General features: G+C 37.6%; 2 protein-coding genes across 22 annotated transcripts; one reads left to right on the forward strand and one right to left on the reverse strand.

The window, feature by feature from the left end:
* Positions 1-672: 672 nt before the first annotated feature.
* zf(btb/poz) (zinc finger protein) lies at positions 673-18,866 on the reverse strand. Its single transcript, NM_001078556.1, is given in 16 exon segments — positions 673-1,474; positions 1,779-1,903; positions 2,194-2,348; positions 2,717-2,869; positions 3,039-3,097; positions 3,639-3,768; positions 4,308-4,385; positions 4,848-5,019; positions 5,443-5,534; positions 6,162-6,271; positions 7,166-7,279; positions 7,684-7,815; positions 8,423-8,593; positions 17,561-17,702; positions 18,237-18,325; positions 18,679-18,866. Coding segments are annotated over 16 exon segments (1,914 nt in total). The 5' UTR covers positions 18,781-18,866; the 3' UTR covers positions 673-1,384.
* Positions 18,867-21,219: 2,353 nt separating this feature from the next.
* LOC108949623 lies at positions 21,220-25,208 on the forward strand. Of its 21 annotated transcripts, none has more exons than XM_026835141.1 (8): positions 21,221-21,697; positions 22,175-22,240; positions 22,719-22,784; positions 22,949-22,999; positions 23,494-23,538; positions 23,895-23,954; positions 24,174-24,230; positions 24,774-25,206. In XM_026835141.1, the coding sequence occupies exons 1-8, from the start codon at positions 21,588-21,590 to the stop codon at positions 24,877-24,879; spliced, it is 561 nt and encodes a 186-aa protein (XP_026690942.1). In that variant the 5' UTR covers positions 21,221-21,587; the 3' UTR covers positions 24,880-25,206. The 21 variants fall into 21 exon arrangements, with proteins under 21 accessions (XP_026690948.1, XP_026690942.1, XP_018668067.1 ...); XM_018812522.2 differs by having other exon boundaries at positions 21,223-21,697; positions 22,934-22,999; positions 23,479-23,538; ... (1 more) ...; positions 24,168-24,230; positions 24,774-25,205; XM_018812525.2 differs by having other exon boundaries at positions 21,224-21,697; positions 23,479-23,538; positions 24,774-25,205.
* Positions 25,209-25,320: the final 112 nt, after the last annotated feature.

Below are 25,320 nucleotides of genomic sequence, written 5' to 3' on the forward strand. Positions count from 1 at the left end.
CCAGCTGTGAAGGAGTCGTTTACTTTTGTTTGAATAATTCATATGCAAAGTATATGCAACAGTGTTTGGAATCGCAGTTACCTTTTGTTTTGTCTTTGAAACAAAGCGAAACCTATAAGATGAAAAATTGATGTCAGATTTTTGGCAAGGCGTTTGGGGTTATAGGGTATAAATAACGTAAGATTCTGCTGGTAAGATGGTTGAACGAGGTATTGTACTTGCTACTTCTGTTTATCCATATATATATTTATGAGGGGGGCATACATGTCATTAAAGGTTTTGGTTCACAGCCAATTTTCTAACATTACAAAAGCTTTATCGGGCGCAATAAACACTTACGGAGAATAAACGTAACTTGCTTGGAATATATAGTAGGGTGGGGTAAGAAGGACCGCATTTTTTATTCTATATGCTCGTCATATTTGATAGTAAACAAAGAACATTCTACAAACTTTAAGACTGTACCCTCCCGACTCTCAGAGTCTTATAGATCGTTGTTAATTGTTTAAACCATGATCAGGATCTGTGGATATTATGTGCTAAAAGTGTCCACCATATACCCACAGTACTATATTGCTCTTAAGGAGGTTGGGGGGAGATGGGACACTTTTAGCACATATAAAGCTATAGAAGCACCAGATCAGGGTTAGATTAGCGAAACTTATGATCCCCTTTGCTTAGAAATTGATTTATTGTGTATTTAACGCAAAAGAATACAACTCGATGGTGGAGCGATAAAATGGTATTCGGAAAAGGGGCACAGGCGGCCCGGATTCAAATATACAACATCTGTGGCAAGCATTCACTGTGTTATGGGTGGGGGGTTAGTTAAGAATTCAACACTGCAGTTTGGCTGTCATGTTCAAATGTGGCCGGGGAAAGAATTATTAGAAAGGGGTTTGTAGCGTTGGTAGCACATAGGGACGTGCCACAGTGCTTGGGGATAACCAGAATGTAACAGCGTTACAAGCAAGCGGGGTAAGCGCTAAAAACACAGTCTGTTTAGTACGTATCAAGTCGGCACAGGTACGCTGGACTTTGCGGCAAAGGAAGAAAGAGAAACGACGGACGGAAAGTATTGCACGAGTCTTCCTTCGGTCGGTAAATTGTACGTGTCCGGTTCTCGTCATTTTTAAAGCGCTGTACAAACGAAAAAACACGCAGTAGTACGGTAGGTGGTTAAAAGCACGTGAGACGGGCGATACATAAATCAGCGGGACACGATGTTCGCTACGATAAGAAATAAATAAGATTATATGGAAAGAGCTGTACTGGTGGGCGATAAAACGGTTGCAAACAAAAAATGACGTCTTCTTCGGGCCGAGGCTGTCTCCGAGTCCAATGTATAAGTTATTATATTTCTGTGAAAAAGTTTAAACCTAAATCACTCATCCATGGCGGCGATTAGCCGCTTGAGGTCACTGGTAAGCACCTCACTACCTTCCATACCTATAATGTCATGACTTGACGGATTCTGCAAAAAGTGGTAGAAAATGTTTAAATAAATTTAAAAAATGAAATGATGGTCAATGACATTTGATATCCTCGCGTTTTGGGGCAACGACAGTCGTAAGCAAGTTGTCATACATCTAATACTTGTTTAGGAGTTCCCGTGTGTAACTTTGTGGCGATTGTTTTTTTCGAAGGTAGATATTTTACGTGGTAACTCGAAAGCTGGCACGAAGTGTGTGGAACAGAACACCCGTGTTATAACGACTGTTGTTGCCCTGCCATGCAACGATAAATAAGTTACATTCATTATTTATTCAACAACAAACCTCTTCATAACCGTTCAACGCAGCTGGCGTGAAGTCATGTTCAACGTCTGCATTACTTTGTTCAATTTTATCTTCATTCGACATTTGATCGGAGAATCCACTAACAGGGGAGGGCTGCATGTCGTCTGTGGTGTGAATACATCGGTTACGTTTTTTAGGTGTATGAAAACATTTTTTCAGTTTTAAAATTGTTTTTTTTTTTTCAGTGTATCAAAACGTATTTTCAGTTTTAAAAATGTTTTTTTTTTCGTGTAACAAAATGTTTTTTTAATGTATCAAAAAGTTTTTTCAGTTTGAAAAACTTTTTTTTCAGTTTTAAAAAAATTTATTTTTTAGTTTATTAAAATTTCTTCTCGTTTTAAAATCTTGTTTCCAATAAAAGCACCATTTATAAAGTATACGTTGCAACACCGACCTCTAACGGTGGCTCGACACAGGTTCAGTGCGGACACGGGAGACGCGGAGGCGGCAGAGTGCGCTGGCGACACCCGTTGACCAGTATTTAGGTCAATCATTCCGCTATCTGGCGCTTGAGGGTCGCTATGCAATTCGGTGATCTGCAACGTCGGGCTGTGAATGGAAAATTTAATTAAATTCCAATTTTAAGCAATTGATGAAATATACAACATATAGTACTATGAGGGAAGATAAGACCGTTAGCACCTTAAACCCATATTTCTTTATTTAGGGGTTACAGGTTCAAGGCTGGTCGGTGCTACCAACATGAAGGTATATTTCCTTGCGCAAGACATTCAAGGGCAATTGCTTCAGCCCAGTGGTCACTACTGGGCTGTCTGAATTGTCAATCATACAGAAAAAAAAGTACATACGTGGTAACTCGTAAGCGGGCACGAGGTGTATGAAACAGGACACCCGCGTAATAACGACTGTCGTTTTCGGGCCATGCGAGGATGGGGCAAATTACATTCAATAAATACCTTGTTCTTTGTATATCGCTTGGCGTGTACATTGAAGGCAACACCACTGGTGCTGACATGATCATGTTCATACCGGTTTGTTCCGGTTGGCTGTAAGAATCGAGCATCATCTTGGACATCGAGTAGGCGTCCTCTCTTTCCATGCGACGTTGCCTTAAAGTACAATATGTATTTTAAAGTGGGGAAAATGGGACAATCTCTTTTCTCGAACCATTTGGTACAAAACCGTTGTTAATTGTTCAAACTACGTTCAGGAAAAATAGGGTTTTTATAGAAGATTAAAAAAAACATATGGAATATTAATGTACATATCACGTCTTACCTTTTTCGTGATGGAGGATTCTGTATTCCCATGATTTGCTCATGGCTCACGAGATGATGCTGTGAAAGGAAATCATTATTCACATGTTTGACAGCCGGCAATACATGCGGAGTTAGATTACAAGGAAACTTGCGAAACTGACACGTGATTTGCATATTAACTGTTGCTGCAACAGTTTTGCTACTCGACATATTGTAATTCTATAACAACACATCTGTGAAATGCAAGACGTGCAAACGTTGGTATCATGATATACAAAGATCATTTTAGAATAATTGAGAAAACAGACACTCGATTTGAATACTAAATGTTACTTGCATATTAATAACAGTTTTGAGGAATTGTAATTATATACCATCTCATATTTCCTAAGCAAGACATCGAGACGCTGGTATAGTAATAAATTTCCGAATGATCATTTTGGAATTAATTCCTCTACATGTTAAAGGAGGACATCGATTTCGAAAATATCACTTTAACAGCTATACGTCTTATACAGGACGTCGAAACGTCGTTCCAGTGTATAAATGAGCAGAATATCTATCTTAGAGGCTAGAGCTGAGGCGCTTTGCACTTTGAATTGGAAATATTTTCACAAACCTTTAGGTGTTCGGATCGTCGAAACCTTTTTTCACAGTACTGGCACGGGTAAGGCCGCTCACCGGTATGTGTGAGTATATGACGTTTAAGATGCTGCTGGCGGCCAAACATTTTACCACAGTAGTCGCATCTGTAACATGTAAAGTTACTTTATGAGCTTATAGTGTAATGGACAAACACTAAACAAAACCCCAAACACATAGATACCAAACCTATGGCACATGACATTAATTAGTAAACATTACAACCAATAAGTTAAGATTTGTTTAATAGGATACATGCGTGTCTAACTATCCCTACCTCCCCTACATGAAATTCTGTCGCTTTTGCCTAGAAAACATTGCGCACCACACTAGTGTAGAGCCTCACCCTTACAGAATAGAATAGGACAGAATACAGCACAGATACGAAAATGTGGGTTTAAAAACCACAAAACATTTACAATGTATTTATTTCCACCTTTGGTATATTGAGCTTGTAAACGAAAATAAACTGCTCGTAAATGTTTACCAAGAAAATCGTTCCAAATTTAAACAAGCGTTAATTCCCGCCCGGAGTTTTAAACCACACGGATTTAAATTGGCCTGAAGTCGTTTTTGCATAAAGCAATTTATAGGTGCAGTAAAACACCCAAATGCTAACCACGCAAAATAACATCAATCGTCTTACTTGTATTCCTTTTTAGGTTTTTCTTTTTGTTGTTTTACGTTCAAACTATAATGCGTCAATGTAGTAACTTGATTGTTCCTGCAAATATGTTTAAAGTTAACAGGTTAACATGCGTGGGCGATCGCTATCACAGCCACCGCCTTAATTCCACATTATACTGTTAAAAACATAGACAAATATTGCGAAACGTTTGTTTAAAAGTTGCAGTAAAACGTCTACGTCGGTCTCATGTGTATACCTAAAACGTCACGCATAGGAAACATACTAATACATAAAACAAATTTATACCATGCCATAAATTGTAAAACCCAGGACATCAATTTTGTTGGAGTAAGATGGCACATCTTTTCATGTATGTAAACAAAAAATATTTACAGAATAATTACAACGTATCTTTACCACTCCACAAAGAAGCGTTGTTAATTGTTAAAAACATAATAAAAAATACGGAATAATATGTGCTAACGTTCTCCATCTTACCCCACAATACTATAGACTAAAAGTAATTTTATTACTTAATAAAAACTTTACGCCATTTACCGATCCTGATTATTTCCTAACATAAATGAGCTCTGTTCAGTAGAGTTGGGATCTTCCAATCGAGTTTCAAACCGAAACGGGTAAGTTCCGTTTGTATCCATTTTATCCCGATCACCAGAAAAGTATTCAGCCAACGATTTGTGGTCGATCGCCTCACGGTCTTGCTGGGTATCTGTGTAGGTAAATTCAATTGAATGTATATTGACCATAGTGTAAGAATTAAAGTAAAGTACTGTGTGGTACATAGAAGAAAAAGGTGTCCCATCTCCCCCACCTTGCCACATATGAATTTTCTTGTTCCATTTGGTAGTTAAAAAAAGAACATTCAAAGAAATATAAAACCGTATCCACGCGACTCCTATAGATCGTTGTTAATTCTTTAAAACACGATCAGAATATATGGATATTATGTGCTAAAGATGTCCCAACTTACACTAAAGTACTATATCTGAGTTTTACAATGTAAGTTATTCTATATATTCTATACACTAATGCACAATGCAAAAACGCCCTAAAAATGTCTTATTTCAATCTTACTGCAATAAAAACAACCACGTTAATCAGAAAAAAAGAATTCACACAAACCCAAACTTACCATTACCGTTTCCCTCTATGCGAGACCGACTCGTTGTGAAGATAATATTCTTAATGCTGGTCGGCTGAGGATGGCTTCGCTCGTTGGCGCCACTGTGCGGAAAGATATATTTAAACATTGTGGGCATAGCCCGGGGCGATCGGACGGAAAACACGCGAGACGATAATTGTTTTTGTATGTAAATGTCGACGCAACGACCAGGGCGTCCAATTAAAGCAGGTTGAACTTTTACGCCAATATTTCGAGGCGTGGAGGCAGTTACGTAGGGCAGTTGATATCAAAACACAGAATATTGTTTCGTATTTCACGTTGCGTTTGTTATTTCAAAACATGCGAATCTTGAAACCACATCGTCATAAAATGGATGATAAACAAATTACCGTAAACACATCCACGTAAGGTGAACTGATTAGACTTGCATTATGTTGTGGCCGATCTTATACATATAGTAGGGTTGGGTAAGAAGGAAAATGATCGCTAAAATGGATGTATTTGGGTGCAACAGCCACGCATTTCAACTGACGCTCTTTCTTGTTTCAAACAAATGTTGTTTTGCTACTTTTGCTGTTGATTCCCGTCTCTTTGTTTTATAAACAACTTTTCGCTTTCGTTTAAATTAAACATACTTTATTGAAATTATGTTACACCCCAGTCGTATACGTTTTTGTGGGGTCGTGACGTCATCACGTTTTAGTGGGGTCGTGGCGTCATCAACTCACCGTTCTTCTTGTGGTGAATAGACAGCAACAAGCTGTTTGTCGTCTCCTGACGATGAAGTTTCATTTGGAAATTCGTCGTTCCTGCGGCAGTCGACTTGTTCCTGTTTGATCTGGAATGAACTGGTTTTTAGATTTGAAAAATTTTATTTCAATTTGGCAGAAATGCCCATGGGTTGTGGAGGTTCTATATTACATAAACAGTACACCAAATTCATCTGCATGTCAGTTATAAAGTCCTTCAAAAGTAAGCAGCAAAGCCTTCATTCTGCAGACTTGGTTTCACTGTGCTGGTATAAGCAAGGCACAGTAGGGCAGAAAACACGTCGAATCAGCGGTATCCACGTGACCTATACCCTGCGCAACAGCCTCGGGGCTGGGAAGAGCGCGAAGCCCGAAATAAACTCATTCGAGTGGGTTTCGCGCAGTTCGAGCTAGCGCTGAACAAAGCACACTTTGCGTCGGGTTATTTCGGGGAAAAAAAGCGATCGGACATTTGATCAACAATCTGCACAAGCCGGCAAGCTTTGCCGCAAAGTTTGGTCTTCGCGAAAGATGGGTAGAACAACTGGTGCAAGTTTGTTTTTATTTGAATATAAAAGGAAGTACCTGCCAACTCGCGTAAACTAAGTAACGTTTGTTCGCTATAATCGTTGTAATTTGTCGTTGTACTGAAGTTTATTCCCGTATATTCTATTCTATATGCAATAAATGACAAGAAAGCGTAACAAAATCCCAACTTGCATAAATTAAGCATCATTTGTTCGCAACAACTGTTTCCGTGTTCGTTGTAATTTGTCGTTGTACTGAAGTTTATTCCCGTATATTCTATTCTATATGCAATAAATGATAAGAAAGCGCAACAAAATCCCAACTTGCATAAATTAAGCATCATTTGTTCGCAACAACTGTTTCCGTGTTCGTTGTAATTTGTCGTTGTTGCGTTCATGTTTATTTCCGTATATTCTATTCTATATGCAATTAATATTAAACAAAAAAAAACGTACCTTAAGGTTGCTTGGTGATCCAGCGCTAACGACGGGCGAGTCTGTTATACCACGGTCGCCTGTGGTCGGTGATCTGCTAGCTGGGGAAGGCGGGGTGTTGATCAGCTCGCATTCCTGGGCGGTTTAAACCAGTTAGAACAAGTAGGAAGTGGAATTTATTTTCAAGTTGTTTAATCGGCCATTTTGTGTTTTTAGATTTAAAAATTAATTCAAACACAACATTAAGAACAATCGTACGAATTATATTTATAGCGGGTGGTGTTAAATGCAACATGTTTTTATTCCCTTTTCTCCAATTTGGTGACAAACAAAGAATATTTACAAAATTGTATAACCGTATTCCCAAAACGCTAAAATAGCGTTGTTAATTGTTCAAAATACTACCAGAAAATACAGGATTACTTAGGTGCTAACGGTATTCCACCTTTTTCTACAATACTAGAAATTTGATTAACTGAAACACTAAATTGTCATTTATTCATTACTGGAACATATACAGAATATGAGCAATATAATACCTGGTGCTGTTCGTCGTTTTCTGGGTTGCTTGGTTGTGGACTACTTTGGTGGCGAAGTGCGTCTGCCCGAGCCCGTGATTTTTCACTGGCCTTGTTTAACTGGGATAGAAGGGAGAGACTGGCGCTTGCACTCTGTTAAACCAAAGTATTGACTAATTAAACTAGTACTGTGAGAAAGATGGGACATATTTAGCACATATTATCGTGTTTTAAACAATAACAACGGTTTATGGGAGTCGTGAGGGAACGGTTTGATTATTCTTTAAGTTTAAATATTCTTTGTTTACTACCAACTGGAGAGAAAATGAGATAAAAAGGCCCATCTTCCCCACTCTACTATACATTTTTTTAATTTACAGTCAACGTTATGCAATACGCAATATGCATACGGTTTGTGGTATATAAGACGGTGGGATAAGATGGGACACCGTTAGCACACTCCATATTTCCTGATCGTGTTTTTAACAATTAACAACACTCTTTTAGAGCCGCAGGACTAGGGTTATATAGTTCTGTAAATATTTTTGTTTAGTAACAAATAGGGCAAGAAAAGCGAACAAAAACGTGTCCCATCATACCTAACTTTACTATGTTCGGCAATACATGAAATTGACTACAATTTACAGGAGTTTAGGGGGAAAAATCCGCTGGGGGTAATGCTTGCGTGTTTACTGTTTAGACAAATAAAGTACCTAGTTTTAACAGTAAAATATTCCTTAAAAAGCAAATTATATCCCACCTGTGTATTTGTGCCGTTTGTAATTCCCCCCTCTCGTTGTAAGTCTTGTAACAGTGGGGCTGTTACTGCTGCCAGGCTGGAGGCGGAAGTGACGTGGCCGTGGGTGCTGATAAACTCCTGGCACTTCTCAACCACGTATGGTATCTGGAGGTAGCAGGCTGAACATAGCACCTGTGGGAGGGAAGGGTGAATATTAAGTATTGTTTAACACAGGGGTGAATATTAAGTATTGTTGGACACAGGGGTGAATATTAGGTATTATTCGACTTAGGGGTGAATATTAAGTATTATTCGACTTAGGGGTGAATATTAAGTATTATTCGACTTAGGGGTGAATATTAGGTATTATTCGACATAGGGGTGAATATTAAGTATTATTCGACTTAGGGGTGAATATTAAGTATTGTTCGACTTAGGGGTGAATATTAGGTATATATAATATTCGACATATAGTGCCGTGGGTTAAGGTTGGATACCGTTAGCACTCAAATCCTGTATTATCTGATCGTGTTTGACATGCCAATATATAGTACTGTAGCAATAGGGTAAGATGGAATAGCATCAGTACCTAAACCCCCTTATTTCTTCATGGTGTGTTTTAGAGCGGGGCTACAGGTATTTAATTATGTTCATACGTTTTGTTTACTACTAAATGGGGGTAGGACCGACGGGTTTATGTTCCATCTTACCCCACCCTACTATATTACTAAAGGGTATATGGGCTCATGGGTATATGGGCTAATAAAGTTATGAGCATTGAAGTGGAATCATATTTGGTGAGCATTTTATGATAATCAATATAATCAATGAAAAACCTATCATATGATTGGTGTGCGTTGTGATCAGAACACAAAACAAAAAAAAAACAGGAACTGCCAAATTTTTCTTTGAAATTTATTTAAAATAGGATATAGTGGAGTTGGGTAAAATGGGACATGTTTTCAGCCTGTTTTTTTTCGACCCATTTGATAGTAAACAAAGAGTATTGACAGAAATGTATACCCATAGCACCAAGACCCTAAAACTGTTGTTAATTATTCAAAAAACGATCAGGAAATATAGGACTCAAGTGCCAACAGTACCTATCTTGCCCCACAATATCAAATTACAGATTACCTAGCCAACATTTTACCCTTGTCAAATAATCACAACTAAAAAGAAATAGTTAAAAAAAATAGTTAAATAGGTTGAATTCAATTTTGGTTGATCAACATTCAATAGATATTTTAAGAAAAAAAAGAGATTTTTTTTGAGATTTGAACATAACCTACACCTTAAACAGAACATCTAATAAACACCGTCTTACGACTGCAGCCATTTTAATCCGGTTACATTTGCTGGTACACTGTTCGTACTGTGAATGGGCGCTTAATATACACATTTTTGTCTAAGTATTCATATTTATTGTTATTTAAGGTTATTTACATAAAAAGTTACGTTTTTACCGGAATTTCAAGTATTGTGGTACTTGAAATATAATATATGAATTCTAATTTAGGTATTTATTGCTATTTAAGGTTATTTACATTAAAATTAAGGTCTTTTACCGGAAAAGAATTTTTAAGTATTGTGGTATTTAAAATATAGTTCAATTATTCGGAACATAAAACGAGAAACGAGACGTAATACGTAGGTTATGAAATAATTAATATTTCGTGCTGGGTAGATTAGGCAATGGATTTTTTCCGAAAAGAAACTATGCTTGTAATTATACAATAAAACGTGATGGAAAAACGAGGTACATATACATATAATTTAATAGTTGTGTGTGACACGATAGTGGGAGGACACGGGTAAGCTGTGGTGTTATAACCCGGGGCATTTCAGCGCATCTAATTAAGGAGACTCTAAATTAAGGGCATGGGGTTAACAGACTGCGCGGTGACGTGAACTGGATTAAACCGGTCCGAACCAGAACGGCGAGGTGCCAATCGACGCCCAGATTGGTCTAATATGTGATTCATTGCACGCGGAATGCTGACGATTGGCCAAATGTGTGCGGACGTCAGTGGTGTGGTACAGGCGCAGACACATTAATCTAATGCAAGTCGTATGTGACAACGCGCTTGAGGTGCGATGACACCTTATTGGTCGTACTACGTCACAGGAACGGTATAAGGAGCCAAGCTTTATCTGGTATTAAGATAAAGAGAACCCGGGCGTGGAATACGACATACTTCTAGTTTCGCACACCCCTTGTGAAAATACATTACGACATTGCTTGAGTAACATGGAAAACACGTTCGCCACAAATAGAATTTATAAAACAGAATATTACAGTTACATGAATGAACTGGGGATATCTTATTATAAAAAATCCCGGTTAACCATGTCAAAGAATGCTTTACAGGAAACATACGCTGTTGTAATACAGCTGGTCCGTTGGAATACGTGTAAAAGAAAACCAACATGTAAAAATATAAGTTTGGTTTATGATAATCCTGACATGTATCTGCCATTGGTTGCGCCTACTTCGGTATAATTTTAGGAAACCTGACACTGTTTTAAATCCGAAACTATGCAATGTACGGGCATGTATGCGTCAGTGGGAACGATGGATATAAAACAGAAGCTGGTGCTGGCCGTGTAAGAATCCCCACGGAGGGGTTTTCTATAGATTTAAAAATCCTTCAACACAGTATATGGGAGAAGAGAATGGAATTGGTGGCTGGTGGGGAGGGTAATTAAAAAGAGTGGGTAAAAAGGTTTTTATCTTTTTTCTCTTACACAGAGAAACGGGCGCAGTTGCCACCGATGGCGAAATACGGAGTTTTGACTGCTGTGTTTGTAATGTATGGTAGGGTGGGGAAAGATGGGACAACTTTTCATTCTATTTTCTCGTCACATTATAGTGAACAAAGAACATTCAAAGAATTATTAAACCGTATCCCCACGACTCCTATAGACCGTTGGTAATAGTTTAAAACACGATCAGGATACTTTGGATATTATGTGCTAAGTGTCCCGCCTTTCCCCACTATATAAATTAAGTCGATGTATTATAGATAATATTATGTTACAAATATGCAAATTAAGTAGGCTTGTTCCGGTTTCGGCTTTCTGTGATGAAGTAAACGTTATAATCGTTGTGTGGCGATAAGGTATTACATACAAACAAAGAGAATCATTTGCGTCACATGTGTTCGTGCGTCTTACATGGGGAATTTGTGTAGCGAGTTCCAATGTTTGTGAATCACACGCGAAGCAAATATGTAACTCAACTATTGGTGCACTGGATTGAAACCCGGCTATGTATTGAAACCAACGCGATTCGATCAAGGGTCAGAGCTTGCCCGACGCCGAGGGAGAGGGTTGAGAGGATACGGGATAAAGAAAGAAACAAAGAATTACCCTCAATTGAAAGGAGGTGGATGAAAGACGATAATAATACGCCAGGACTTGTCGAACGTCCCTGGCGGAAAACGGGCGGCGGTAAAAAAGCTGTATTGATCCGGTGGGCCCGCGGGGTATGGTCTCATTTTACTTTGCTTCTCTAGGGGCTTGAAGGGTAGGCAAGGACGCCCGTTTTGTGAGTGTGTGTGCTACCCGTGGGTGCTTGGCTGTGCGCGCCCGCGTTTACCGCTCGCTGAGAGCCTCCTGGGTCCGTTAATAGCGGAGTTGACGACTGAAAGCCCAGGGAGGGTAATAAGATGATGGATGTTAACGGCGTTTCAATGGGGCAATTTGCCCAACCATTGGGCAATAAAAAGCAACATCGAATCGAACAAAAGACGCGTTTGTGTTGTTGACTACAGGGTGGAATAATTTTCAATGTAAAGTTTAGGACAATTTTCTGCTAATCGTCGTTTTAATGGCACAGGACTGCATGCGCGTGTGAAAGAGGGCCATGAATAGCAACTTGCTGTGACCTAATATGAGAATCGGGACACTAGAACTCGTATCTACTCGCGAAATCCGTATTAAGCGGGATGTGACACTGAGTCATTTGTATCTGGGTAATCCCGTTCAACTTTCACATACTGCGTAGATTCTGTCCAGCGCTCTCATGACGTGCGTTGGTACGCGTCCAGTTTGCGTGTAAGCGGCAGCCGAATGCAATAAATCATGTATGACAAATATAACTGTGGGCAAGATGGGACACCTTTAGCACATAATATCAAACTACATCATGATCGTGTTTTAAACAACTAACAACCCTTTTTAGGAGTTGTCAGAAAACGGTTTTATAATTCTATAAATGTTCTTTGTTTACTATCAAATAGACTAGAACACAGAATGAAAAAAGTGTCCCATCTTCCCCTATCCTAGTATATATACTACTTTCTGAACGGACACAGCGTCTCTCGGAGCACCCAAAGCGTCACCGGATGCAAGCAACCCGAAACTTGGTTTGCGTGTACGTAAGCATTAGGTGCGTGTGCTGACCAAAGCGAGCGGAAAGACAGCGCACACACGCCGTGCAAGAACCAGGGTTGACACGCGGTTCCGAAAACAGGGTGACTACTGCTCGGGCTAACGATAGGAGCAGTTCTTGGCTGATTTTAACGTAAACGTGCTGGCCCAACGTGTGTTGCAGTTTCCTGTGTCATAGTGACAGCCGGTAACTGCATCAGCTGATGGGTGATTAAATATTTTACTTTGAAAATCTCCACAACTAGTTCTAAAAACAATCACAATTTAAATGTAGTCACAATTGTCAACAGCATAAAAGTAGAATAGAATACAAACAAAACTAAGTTTTCATACACGAAAAAAACACAAGGTCCACTCATTGAACTTTCTTTGTCTACTACCAAATGGGACGAGAAAATCAAATAAAAAGGTGTCCAACTTCCCCCACCCTACTATATTACTTAGTTAACAGCTTGAAGGCAGAATACAAACAAAAATGAAGTGTCCATGGTAGGAACAAAACACCAGATCGATCTAGACGAACATATTAACATTTTTCTTGGAAATTATTGTGCTTTGTTTAAACCAGGGAAAGCGAGGTGGCCGTTGGTTTGTGGAACAAATGCATTAACCTTCATTATGAAAAGTGAGAACTTGTGACCGTCTTACACTTAACGTGTATTTTAACAATTCCTAAAGTGGCTTAGAGCAAAAACCGCTTACAACGACTTTTACCACGACTAACTGCGAAAAAAACGTTTCCCTAATTGTCTTTCCGTGTTATATAAACGAATAAATGTTAATTAAGTCTTCATTCGTGAGTAATTAACACTTTACTGTTAAACAAAGTGTTGAGTTACTTAATGAGAGTACAACATGTAAGAGTTAAGAAAAAGGCTTTGCTGATGCACAGTATTGTATGCAAATTCAACATACGGTTAACCGACGTATCGGATATGAAAACGATCTCGAATTAGTATCTGTTAAACTGACACGAAAGGCTGTGCCCGTACTTAAAAAGGAAACGAAGTTTCGCGCTAGTTTGCGCAATGTCCTTAAGTGACGTATAGGGGAACCATGACGCTTTTGGACGACAAATATAACGTAATTACACTTTGCATAAGGGGGGTTGGTACACTGTATTTGGTAATGACGCTTTTATCGAAACCACGTAGACATTGACACACTCGCTAGACTAAATACAGACACAGAACTAGCGAATGTAATAACGTCGATATTCCACCCCATGTTTACCAGCATAAACGAGGACCGCGGACCAGCCTGGAGCTATAACCAAACCCAAAATCTAAGCTTTTGTGGCATGAGATGCCAAGACCACACCGCGCTACGTTCCCGTGGGGCTAAAACTTCTTTTGACGAATTAGAGAAAAGCTAAGTTTTCTAAAGGAACCCGTTTTAATACAGAGTACCATCCAAGGGGCAATACTGTCGAATAATGAAGGTACTATAATATAGCCGAATTCAAAAATGCCTGTTTGAATAAGTGGCACACAGTTTAGGACTGTTTATTGAGCATAAGTTGGACAGTAGGCCGTTTCGATCCGGACCAACGGGCTTGAGCACTCAACAGGATTCTTTTATAACATGGTATAGTGGATTTCGACCCCCTCCCCTGGTTCGTGGGTGTTCTTGCGCGAGGTTATGAACACAAGAAACCACGCGCGCATTGTGTGTGGTTATTCAAACACCCAGGCATAGGGACGATGGTTCGGTAATTAAAGGGGGACTTTAACAGCTATATTGCTGAGTTGCACAATGATTCAAATTTATAAAACGGGGAAACTTGGACAGGGGATAACAAATGGTAACTTTAGAAATCTTTTTTTTTTCTTTTTTAGGGGAAATTTAAAGAATGACTTTTTTATGTTTTTTTTTTGAATTAAGTGAATTCAAAGGCCTAATCTCCTTGACAATTTACTCAAATACGCTCTGTAGATCTCGGTACACGGGAAAATCCGTTCGGTTTCTTAAAACGAAATACTTGATATTCCCACTGGTTCGCTATACCGGCGGTTCTATGTTACTGATGATGCGCAAATAGCATTATTAATAGAAGAGTTGGACAGTGTAAAATATTGTTCTGTGAGAGCAGGATATGCGACACACCGGTATATCCTCACCCGTGTTGTTGTTCCAAGCGCATAGACAAAACAAACCATTGGTGGTTGCAAGCTTAGTGTAAACACGCCACACAGGCATCGGCTCTAGGTTAAGATCAGATCACTTCCGTTTCTTAAGCTGTGACTTAAGACGCGTCGATTTTACTGCCATTACATTATACAACAAACAACGACGTTTAAAGCAAAACAACCAGACGCGTTTACGAAATAAAAAAACAAAACAACATTTTACAAGTAAAGAAATTACTACCTAATACTACATGGGAACTACCCCTTGTGTCTCATGGCACTTTGCTGCGAGAAAATTACAGGATACAATGCGGGTTATAGGTTTTCAGGTGGTTTTATTATAGTAGTTAATTAATGCATTATCTAAACAAACGTCGGGGCTTTGTATTTTATATTTCCTTGGCTATCAGTAGCTCATATAAACCGCTTAGCTACGCGGGTTATATGGGAAGAAATGAGTGATCCTTTGTCTTCACAATGACCCTTGGAAAGGGTCTACGCTGGGTGGAAAAAGGCGGTAAACATAAGCCCACTATTCAATGGCGTCATCCCGCACCGGGGTGCTATACCCGCTGTGCTATTCATGGGCGTTCTATTGTTGGGAGATGCGTGGAAACAAGGAAACAATGCTCACAGCCGACCCTTATGTACCCTCGATTCGGGCCCGTTTCTTAAAGCCGGTTTTATGTGTGCGTTGCCGGGCAGTTGGTCTACCCAATTGAAATAAAAAGGTTGGTTAAGCGTTAAAAAGCGACGAAACGCGGTTTTAAATGCAATTTTAATGGGGGTTTGAATATGACTGTCATTGATACACATAGAAGTATTGTTATATTCACATATATGCAAAACTAATTTGCGCACGTTGTAACGCGTGGTTTCCAGGAAGTGATAACACCCCTATCATAGCACCAAATCGATTGGAAATGTTTAAGAATATAAACACGTATCCGGAGCTTAGGCCCTGTATTGTACTTTACTAGTTAAACGAAGTTTTTTCACACGAATAGCCTGCTGTACCCACCATGCGCGATTTAAATAAGACATTTTGACCACCTACGGTTTGGTAATGTATGGGTGTTTCGGTCTATTTTAATTATACCTGACTTAAGAACGATTGGGCCGACTCTCTAGTCTACAGTGTGCAGATGTGCAGGGTTAAACAGTATCGGGTGGATGATAAGTTTTGTGTACATAACGAAGATAAATAGCATCGGTCGTCTATGTACGCTGTGTGGGTGATACAAAAGCGTCAACTTTGCATATCAACTGTAGCTTACACTACTGACCTTTTCCGCTCTGTCCGGGTTAATAATTTATACCTTTTAAGTTTTCATGCCCCACTCCCAAACCCATTTTATCGCCTAGCAGCCAAACAAAGAACAGCTTAGAGACCGTTCGGGCCATCGCGGGGCAGTGATAATTTTACCGAGGGGTAATGTGCGAACAGCGCTTTACAGCGTTGCTAATTACTTTCGCGGTGCCCGGCGGCGGGGTGACGACCCATTTCTGACATCATAAAAGACGTTGGTAACGATCGCCATATGCGCGCATACCCATTCATGCCGAGTAATTAGCGGGGATAATGGAAAAGCGGGTGGGACTCTTAAGCTTTCATTTGCGAGGAAAATTGAATGTGGAGTAATTAACTACATGGAAGTGTGGCGGTTCAAAGAGCCATTATTACTATTGAAATTTTAACACATACAGTTTAAATAATAACCCCACCTACAGGAAGGTGGTAAAAGCAGAATTGTAAATTCCACACATTGAACCACACCATTCAATGGGACAAAGTTATTTTTACTTTTAACCGTTACAAAACCACTTCTTACAATGCTATTTCAGAAGCCTGACATTTTTAATCAGGTTTTATCAAAAATGAAATAGTCTAATGTATGATAATCCGATTATTTAATCTATTGTGGTAATTGGTAAAGCTTTGAAAATCCCAAAAGAATTTAACTTGCTAACCAACAAACCGATACACATTATTCCAAAATTACATTCCAATTAAATTTATGCATACTATACAGCAGTTTGTTTTAAATAGCAGAAAAAAACAAACAATTTTCAGCATTACTGAGCTACAATATGCCTGGTAGCAGAAGTAACAAAATATTCCTCAATAATGAGCATAGTATGCTGTAAAAATAAGGTAGCTGAGTATGAATACACATCTAAACTCTATACAAATGCATTGGGGTGATGGCATTGTGGGGATATGCTTTATACAAAGCCACCATACATCCTGGTGTAATGCTTTGTTTTCGAGGATGAATTCGTTTTAAATAGAACAATGGACTTCAATGATTCACAACTGCTGACTGCATCCCATAGCCATAGGCGCCTAACATGGGTATGCAAAGTATGCGTATTAGCGTATATACCCTTAAAAAAAGAATACCCAGTATAAATGCATAAACAATTTAATATCCTATCTTACAAACATGTCTTAAAATAAACACTGCAGTGGTGATAGTGCAATGATCAGTCATTCCAAATAAAAGCTAATAATGTGACAAGAAAGAATGTTAACGCTTTCGCCGGCTTAAACTTTTATCTTTTAAACCTTATGCGTACCTTGACTTTTTAAAAGTTAGCCACTTATGCACACAGCAATATTAATTCCCCATACCTGCATCACTGTGCTTTGGCTAAGACAAAGTTGAGATGTGTAGACAAAGTCCATCACTTTTGCAAAGCCCACGCTATTTACTATCATAGGTATATCTATTATGCCGACTTGCTTTTCCTTTGATGGCTTGCAGAATAAGTCTCTAAAAAACAAAAACAAAGTCAATAAAACAAGAGATACATTTACAAACTTCGAAATTTTTCCATTATTATTAAATTTAGTAGAAATAAATATGCTGACTTATCCATATTCAAGTGAACACAAACATTTACCTACAGTACGAAAACTACAGTACCTTTTCATACTTTGTTATACATCAACTATATAGTGGGGTGGGAGGAGATGGGACACCTTTGGAACATAATATCCAAATAGGCTCATCGTGTTTTAAACAATTAACAACGATCAATGGGAGCCGTAAGGATACGGTTTTATAATTATTTGAATGTTCTCTGTTTACTATCAATTAGGACGAGAAAATAGAATGAAAAGGTGTCCCATCTTCCCCCACCCTACAATATAAATGATAATGAATCATTAAAAATACAAATATATTGTAATAACAAAAAATGCAATACTAAATTATAAGAAAAAGCGATTATTAGTGTATAATTATAATAAGTGCTTTTCCAATTACAAACGCTTTTCCATGTAATTATAAGTGTTTTCTTTGTACCTGAAATAGCCCATTGCTGAAGCCAATACATTTACATGAGCTTTAAAGAGGTGTCCTTGTACTCTTACCGTGACATCACAGAGTATGCCCTGAAATGTAAAGTTTTTAAATAATCCACACAATATATATACATAGAAAGAATTTTTTTTAATTCCAAATCACATTTAAAAAAATTCGACACATACATAACAAAGCTGGTACAGCAGCCCAATGCGAATATATCCAATCTATTTTGTAAGGGTGAGGTCCTACATTGAGGCATGCCATGGGACCTGGGATTTGGCTCCTATACCAAATTATAATATATAAATATTTACAGTTATAGAATATGCAGAAATATTTTAACAGCGAAAAATGTTTTAAAAAGGTCTTACAATTTAGAAATTTGGCTTTAAAACTTCTAATACAAAAAAATGTGAAAACAGCTTTTTATAATTGATACCTTTAGTCTTTGTTCATTAAGTCCTGACAGCAGTGATGATGGGTGTTCAACAGACTCGCACACATACATGCGAGTTGCCATGGATGTGTCGCTGCCGTTCATAATGAGAGGCTTTAAAAACTTCACGTAATTTAAAAGTGCATTTTCGTTTTATATTCTTAATGTGTTTCACACTTTTTTCTTAATCTGCAATATCTGTAGATAAAACCGCATATGTTTAAGAAAATGGGAATTAACTGTACAGGTTAAGGTATGGTAAAAACTCAATGCAGGTACCCCAGAGACGTAACAGAATTTATCCCAATTTAAATTGGCAGTTTGTAATGCTATGGCTTTCACCCAAAGGGGATGAATGGCAGGTTGTAACAGTGGTTTAGGACCACCAAAATGGCTGATACTTTACAGCTGTAAGGGTTAGATAAGGGTACAACCTCCTAATCATACTCATAGGGGTGTGGTAAAGTAACCACCAATTTAAAAATAAAATACTGGTTAAGATTTTTTGGGTGCTGGAATAAATCCTATAAAAATATTTATTTACGCTTTTTATATAGAATAATGTAAGCTGTCTAGTTTGTTAACTTTATAACAATAATTCGAGCAATTTTTTCCAACAAATACTTTGAATTTAAAGTAAACTCTGATGTGATGTTGCGCCAATAAGCAAAGTACTCATACCGCCGTTTTGTACAATAATACTAAATAAAATTTGCCACAGCAGATATAACAACCCTTACAAATCACTACATTATTCTTTAGTTGCCACACAACAGTGTAATGACCGATCTGATACGACCCTGACACTCTTCATAAACTGGACCAGCTAACAGCTGCTATCAGTATTCAGGAACTGGGACAACTACGAACTCAAACAAAATACAGAAACACAATAAACTTGGTTTCCCGACATGCTCGGTTGATCAACGGTCTGTTTCGTAAATTATTCGTCCCCGTTTGCAGCTTGCGAAAGATTTTGCAATAAAGCCAAATTAGTATTATGTTTTTGTTGTTTTTACATTTTAAATTGAATATTTTTGTAAAGCGAAATATGTGAGCAAATTTAGAATATCATTACATTAAAAAGTTATACAAGTTATACACGGTCATTTTATAAACATCATTTTGTACTGCTTATGTAAACTCGCAGTGAAACCAAACACGATTTTGAGTATTTTAACCCAGAATAAGCCTATACATATTAATTTCGTTGCTTTAAATTAAAACTTATTTCGCGTAGCTGTCTTTGATTACCGTCTTTTTTGTGTTTTTTTGCGACGGCAATCCATACCGTTAAGTCTATATGGGAAAATACAAATTTTTTAGTCCTCTTGATCATAATTTGTTTCCATTTGAGTAAATTCTACTGTCATTTTGCTGGATGACTTGTAGGGATAACAATAAATATTAAACACACTCAAAATATATTGAACCTTTAAAAGTACGCCTTGAAAAATCAATTATTCTTTCATATATAACGGTTTTGTCATAAATGCATCTCTGCCAATATGCTGCACTATATTCATATACGCGTTTGCTCACGGCTACTCGCCTTAGGCTGGTAATAGCTCCCATACGTTACGTGCCATGTTGTATCAAATAAAGATCTGTATTTAGCTGAACTCTATATATATAGTAGGATGGGGAAGATAGGACACCTTTATCACGCAATATTTAAATATTCTGATCGTGTTTTTAACAATTAACAACAATCCATGGAAGTCGTGAGGATACGGTTTAATAATTCTTTGAATGTTCTTTGTTTACTACCAAATGGGACGAGTAAATAGAATGAAAAGGTGTCCCATCTTCCCCCATCCTACTATACCTTATAAAAAGGATTATGAAACTTGGATTGAAAAACACAGTAAAATAATGAAACTTTTTTGACTAGAAAGCCGCTCTAAACTTTTTTATGTCGTAACAAAGCCAATGACGGTACAACCTAATACACATTTCTTCACTACCTACCCCCCTGGTACCGAGTAAAATCATTACATTTTTACACTACCTACCCCCTGAAAACAAGTAAAACCATTACATTTTTACACTACCTACCCCCTGATACAGAGTAAAATCATTACATTTTTACACTACCTACCCCCTGAAAACAAGTAAAACCATTACATTTTTACACTACCTACCCCCCTGAAAACAAGTAAAACCATTACATTTTTACACTGCCTATCCCCAGCTGATACCGAGTAGAATCATTACATTTCTACACTGCCTACCCCACTGATACCGAGGAAAATCTTTACATTTTTACACTGCCTACACCCCATTTTTTTGTCTTTTTTGTCCACGTTTTTTCTATGTTTCGGCCATGTTTTGTTCATGTTTATCTGTTAGTTTAATACAGTATAGTGGGGGAAGACGGGACACCTTTAGCACATAATATCTAAATATCCTGATTGTGTTTTAAACAACTAACAGCGGTCTATGGGAGTTGTGCGGATATGGTTTTATAATTCTTTGAATGTTCTTTGTTTACTACCAAATGGGACAAGAAAATAGGATGAAAAGGAGTCCCATATTCCCCCACCCTCCTATATATTTTTTGTCCGTTACCTATTTATGTCCGTTTAGAAGCATATTTAGATTTTTTATAACGATATTTCCCAGTCATTAGAGTTCTGTTCTCTTATTACGTGAGACAGTGTGTCAATGCGACGTTACCGAATGGTAATTCTTTATAAAAGTTTGCAGTACTATTCCATTCACGTTTGCCAAGCGTTGCATGTGACATCGTGTCACGACCAGAAAAAAACGAAACTTTAAACGTTTCGCAGTACAAGTTTTGCTTCATTTCTGGTCACAACTTTATGAAAATACATCCTAATTGAACCAAATATTTAAGCAAGTGTTGTTACTAACAGGTAACAGTCAATACTAATAAGCAGCAAGGCAGCATGATTCGTTTCCACTTAGTATTATTCGCAATGGTATTACTATGCCTCGCGGTTGGCAGTAGAGGTTTTAGATACAGAAGAACCGAATTAACACCAGGACGAAGGTACAGGTATAATATTTCAAACACTTATTTATCTGTTTGTTAAAATTTTATATTCACTGTTTCTTGTATAGTATACTGTGGGGTAAGATTGGATACCGTTAGCACCTAGATCCCATATTTCCTGATCATGGTTTGAACAATTAAATACACTCTTAGAGTCGTAGGGCTATGGTTATATGATTCTGTAAATATTCTTTATTTACTACCAAATGGGACGAGAAAAGAGATCGAAAACATGTCCCATCTTACCCCACTCTACTATAGAGTTTGGTGGGTTAAGATGGGACACCTTTTTATTATATTTTCTCGTTCCATTTAGTAGTAAACAAAGAACATTCAAAGAACTATAAAACCGTATCCCCACAACTCCCGTTGACCGTTGTTAATTGTTTAAAACACGATCAGGATATTTGGACATTATGTGCCAAAGGTGTCCCGTCTTCCTCCATCCTACTATATGAAAAACAATATATTTTTTTACAGTTCCCCGTGGTCCTTTTTTGGTTCAACCAGGAGACGAACTGCATTCACAACAAGAAGACGATACAGGTAATGAATGAATGTAACTTATTTATCCTCGGGTGGGTAACGACAGTCGTTATTCCACATGCAGGTTTAACGATTTTTACGACTTATAATTCGCGGTTACAAATATTTAACCACAGTGCTATACAGTATACAGTATGCCTGGTATATATTGGTCTTTTCATGTCTTATTTTGTCGCTAGAGCTCGAGATAGTACACGGGCACGAGGTCCGGCCCCCGGCGATTGAAAGATTCGTATAGTTTTTAGCGTGTAGTGTATACAGAACTGTGGGGTAAGATGGAATACGGTTAGCACCTAAACTCTAGATTTCCTGATCGCGTTCTAAACAATTAACAACGTTTGTGTAGAGTAACAAGACTGCGGGTAGATAATTCTGTAAATATTGTTTGTTTACCACCAAATGGGACGAGAAAAGATAATAAAATTATGTCCAATCTTACCCCACCCTATACTATATATAAGCAACAATATTTTTATGGTTCGCCGTGGTCCAGTTTTAGTTCAACCAGGAGACGTACCTTAGTCACAACAAGAAGACGATACAGGTAATGAATGAACGTAACCTATTTATTACAGGGCTACGCTTACTTAATTTTGTAAGCATTGTTAGTTTACTACCAAATGGGACAAAAAAGAGAATAAAATCATGTCCCATCTTACCCCACCTAACTATATATAAACAATATTTTTATAGTTCCCCGTGGTCCAGTTTTAGTTCAACCAGGAGACGAACTGCATTCACAACAAGAAGACGATACAGGTAATGAATGAATGTAACTTATTTATCCTCGGGGGTGGATTACAACAGATGTTATAACACAGGTTTAACGATTTTCACGACTTATAATTCGCGGTTACAAATATTTAACCACAGTGCTATACAGTATACAGTATGCCTGGTATATATTGGTCTTTCTCGTCCTATTTTGTCGCTAGAGCTCCAGAAAGTATACACGGGCATGAGGTCCGGCCTCCGGCGATTGTAAAATTCGTATAGTTTTTAGCGTGTAGTGTATATAGTACCGTGGGGTAAGATGGAATACGGTTAGCACCTAAACTCTAGATTTCCTGATCGCGTTCTAAACAATTAACAACGTTTGTGTAGAGTCACAAGACTGCGGGTAGATAATTCTGTAAATTTTGTTTGTTTACTACCAAATGGGACGAGAAATGAGAACAAAATCATGTCCAATCTTACCCCACCCTATAATATATATAAGTAACAATGTATTTTTATAGTTCGCAGTGGTCCAGTTTTAGTTCAAGCAGAAGACGGTTTGTATTCACAACAAAATACAGATAATAAATGAATGTAACTTATTTATCCTCGGGTGGTGGAACAACGACAGTCGTTATTCCATAACATAATATTACTTTTTTTCAACAGTAATAATGGGTATGGAAACCTACGCATTTTTTACTCAAAACTGAAAAAAAAGTTTTCAATTTTGTTTCGAATCGGGAAGTTTATGGCTTGAACAAAAATTTTGAAAAAAAGTTTCGAAATATAGGATAATAGTAAAGGCAAAATTAAGAAAAATATTAGTCGTTATAACACGAATGCCTTTTTTCTTACACCTTGTTGTATCTTTCAAAATAACACAATTGACCGTATAGGTGTCACTGTTTTTTCTAATTAAATATGTTTTTCTCAGGCCAGCGTTCAGCACAAGAACAGTTCCGTTTCCTACAACCTATTCAACAACTTATTACAGGTATATGAGGGTAAAACTAATTTACTGGCGCGCGGATGCTTAAGGACAACAAACAAAATGCAATCAATGTATAACGACAGCCGTTTTATCATAACATAAATCATTTTGCTTATTTTTACCATATATCATAATTATATTGATTACAGGAATAAGGGCCATATTTAACATAGCATACCATATGGAACCACTAGTTCTTGTCAATAAAAACTTTTTTTTTAGTACATGGTTCAACACAAGCACAACTCCATTTCCTACAACACAGCCATTAAATTCCAGGTATATTCCTTACTGATATATATGGTACGGGAAAGATGTGACACCTTTAGTACATATATATATAAATATCCTGACCGTATTTTAAACAATTAACAAACGGTCTATATGGGAGTCGTGAGGATACGGTTTTATAATTCTTTAAATGCTCTTTTTACTAGCAAATTTAACGAGAAAATCGAATGAGAGGTGTCCCATCTTCCCCCACCCTACCATAACTGTTATTCTCTGGGCTTAAGGCAGAGCATGCGTTTGCGGCCGCGAACAATATAATTTTGCGAAACAGCGTTTTGCCAAATATCCTATATGCAGTTCTCAAAGTACATATATATATATGTATTCAGCTAATAATTATATTCTTTAGGTAGCTTCAAAACTTAGGTTGTAATTTGTTTTATTTTTAAATACGATTTTTTACATTTTTATTTTTTATACTTGTTTTTACATTTTTACATTTAAAAACTCGTGGTATAATTTTGTTTTGTTTTTTACGTATTTTTACATGGTCATTATTTTACATTTGAAAACTTATGTTATAACATGCAGATATACAAAAATAGGGGACCTCACATCAGCCTTGAGAGTGAAAGCTCTAAGGGTTGGCTATAGAACAAATGTCAAACCGCCAACTTCGTTATACAAATACGTGTAAGTATGCAATTGTGTCTTATACGTAGGGTCTGATAAAATGTAAACGTGTATGGAACTGTAAGATCTGATAATTGATAAATGGAATTTCGTTTCCGGCGTCTGTGTTTTGGAAATAAAGTCTTCTTTCGAGTCATGAGGATAAGTATAAGTCTGTAAATATTATTTGTATGCTACAATTGAGGCGATAAAAAGAATGAAAACATGAACCGTTTTACCCCAACTTTGTTTATTGTTAAAAAAAAATATGAGATAATATATGCTAATGAACACAGCAGTATAGAGTCGGGGAAGATGGGACACCTTTTCATTCCATTTTCTCGTATACCATTCAAAGAATTATAAAACCATATCCTCGACTCCCATAGACCGTTGTTAATTGTTTAAAACACGATCAGCATATTTGGATATTATGTGATAAAGGTGTCCCATCTCCCCCGCCCCC

This window comes from Ciona intestinalis, chromosome 7 (assembly GCF_000224145.3).
Source record: "Ciona intestinalis chromosome 7, KH, whole genome shotgun sequence".
Lineage (NCBI taxonomy): Eukaryota > Metazoa > Chordata > Ascidiacea > Phlebobranchia > Cionidae > Ciona > Ciona intestinalis.

Bases quoted from the DNA above. Each gene is read 5' to 3' on its own strand.
- LOC108949623 (XM_018812521.2), top strand. From the start codon at position 21,588: ATGATTCGTTTCCACTTAGTATTATTCGCAATGGTATTACTATGCCTC. The intron at 22,241-22,718 runs GTAATGAATGAA...ATATTTTTATGG, and splicing joins ACAACAAGAAGACGATACAG to TTCGCCGTGGTCCAGTTTTA. The intron at 24,231-24,773 runs GTATATTCCTTA...TATAACATGCAG, and splicing joins ACACAGCCATTAAATTCCAG to ATATACAAAAATAGGGGACC.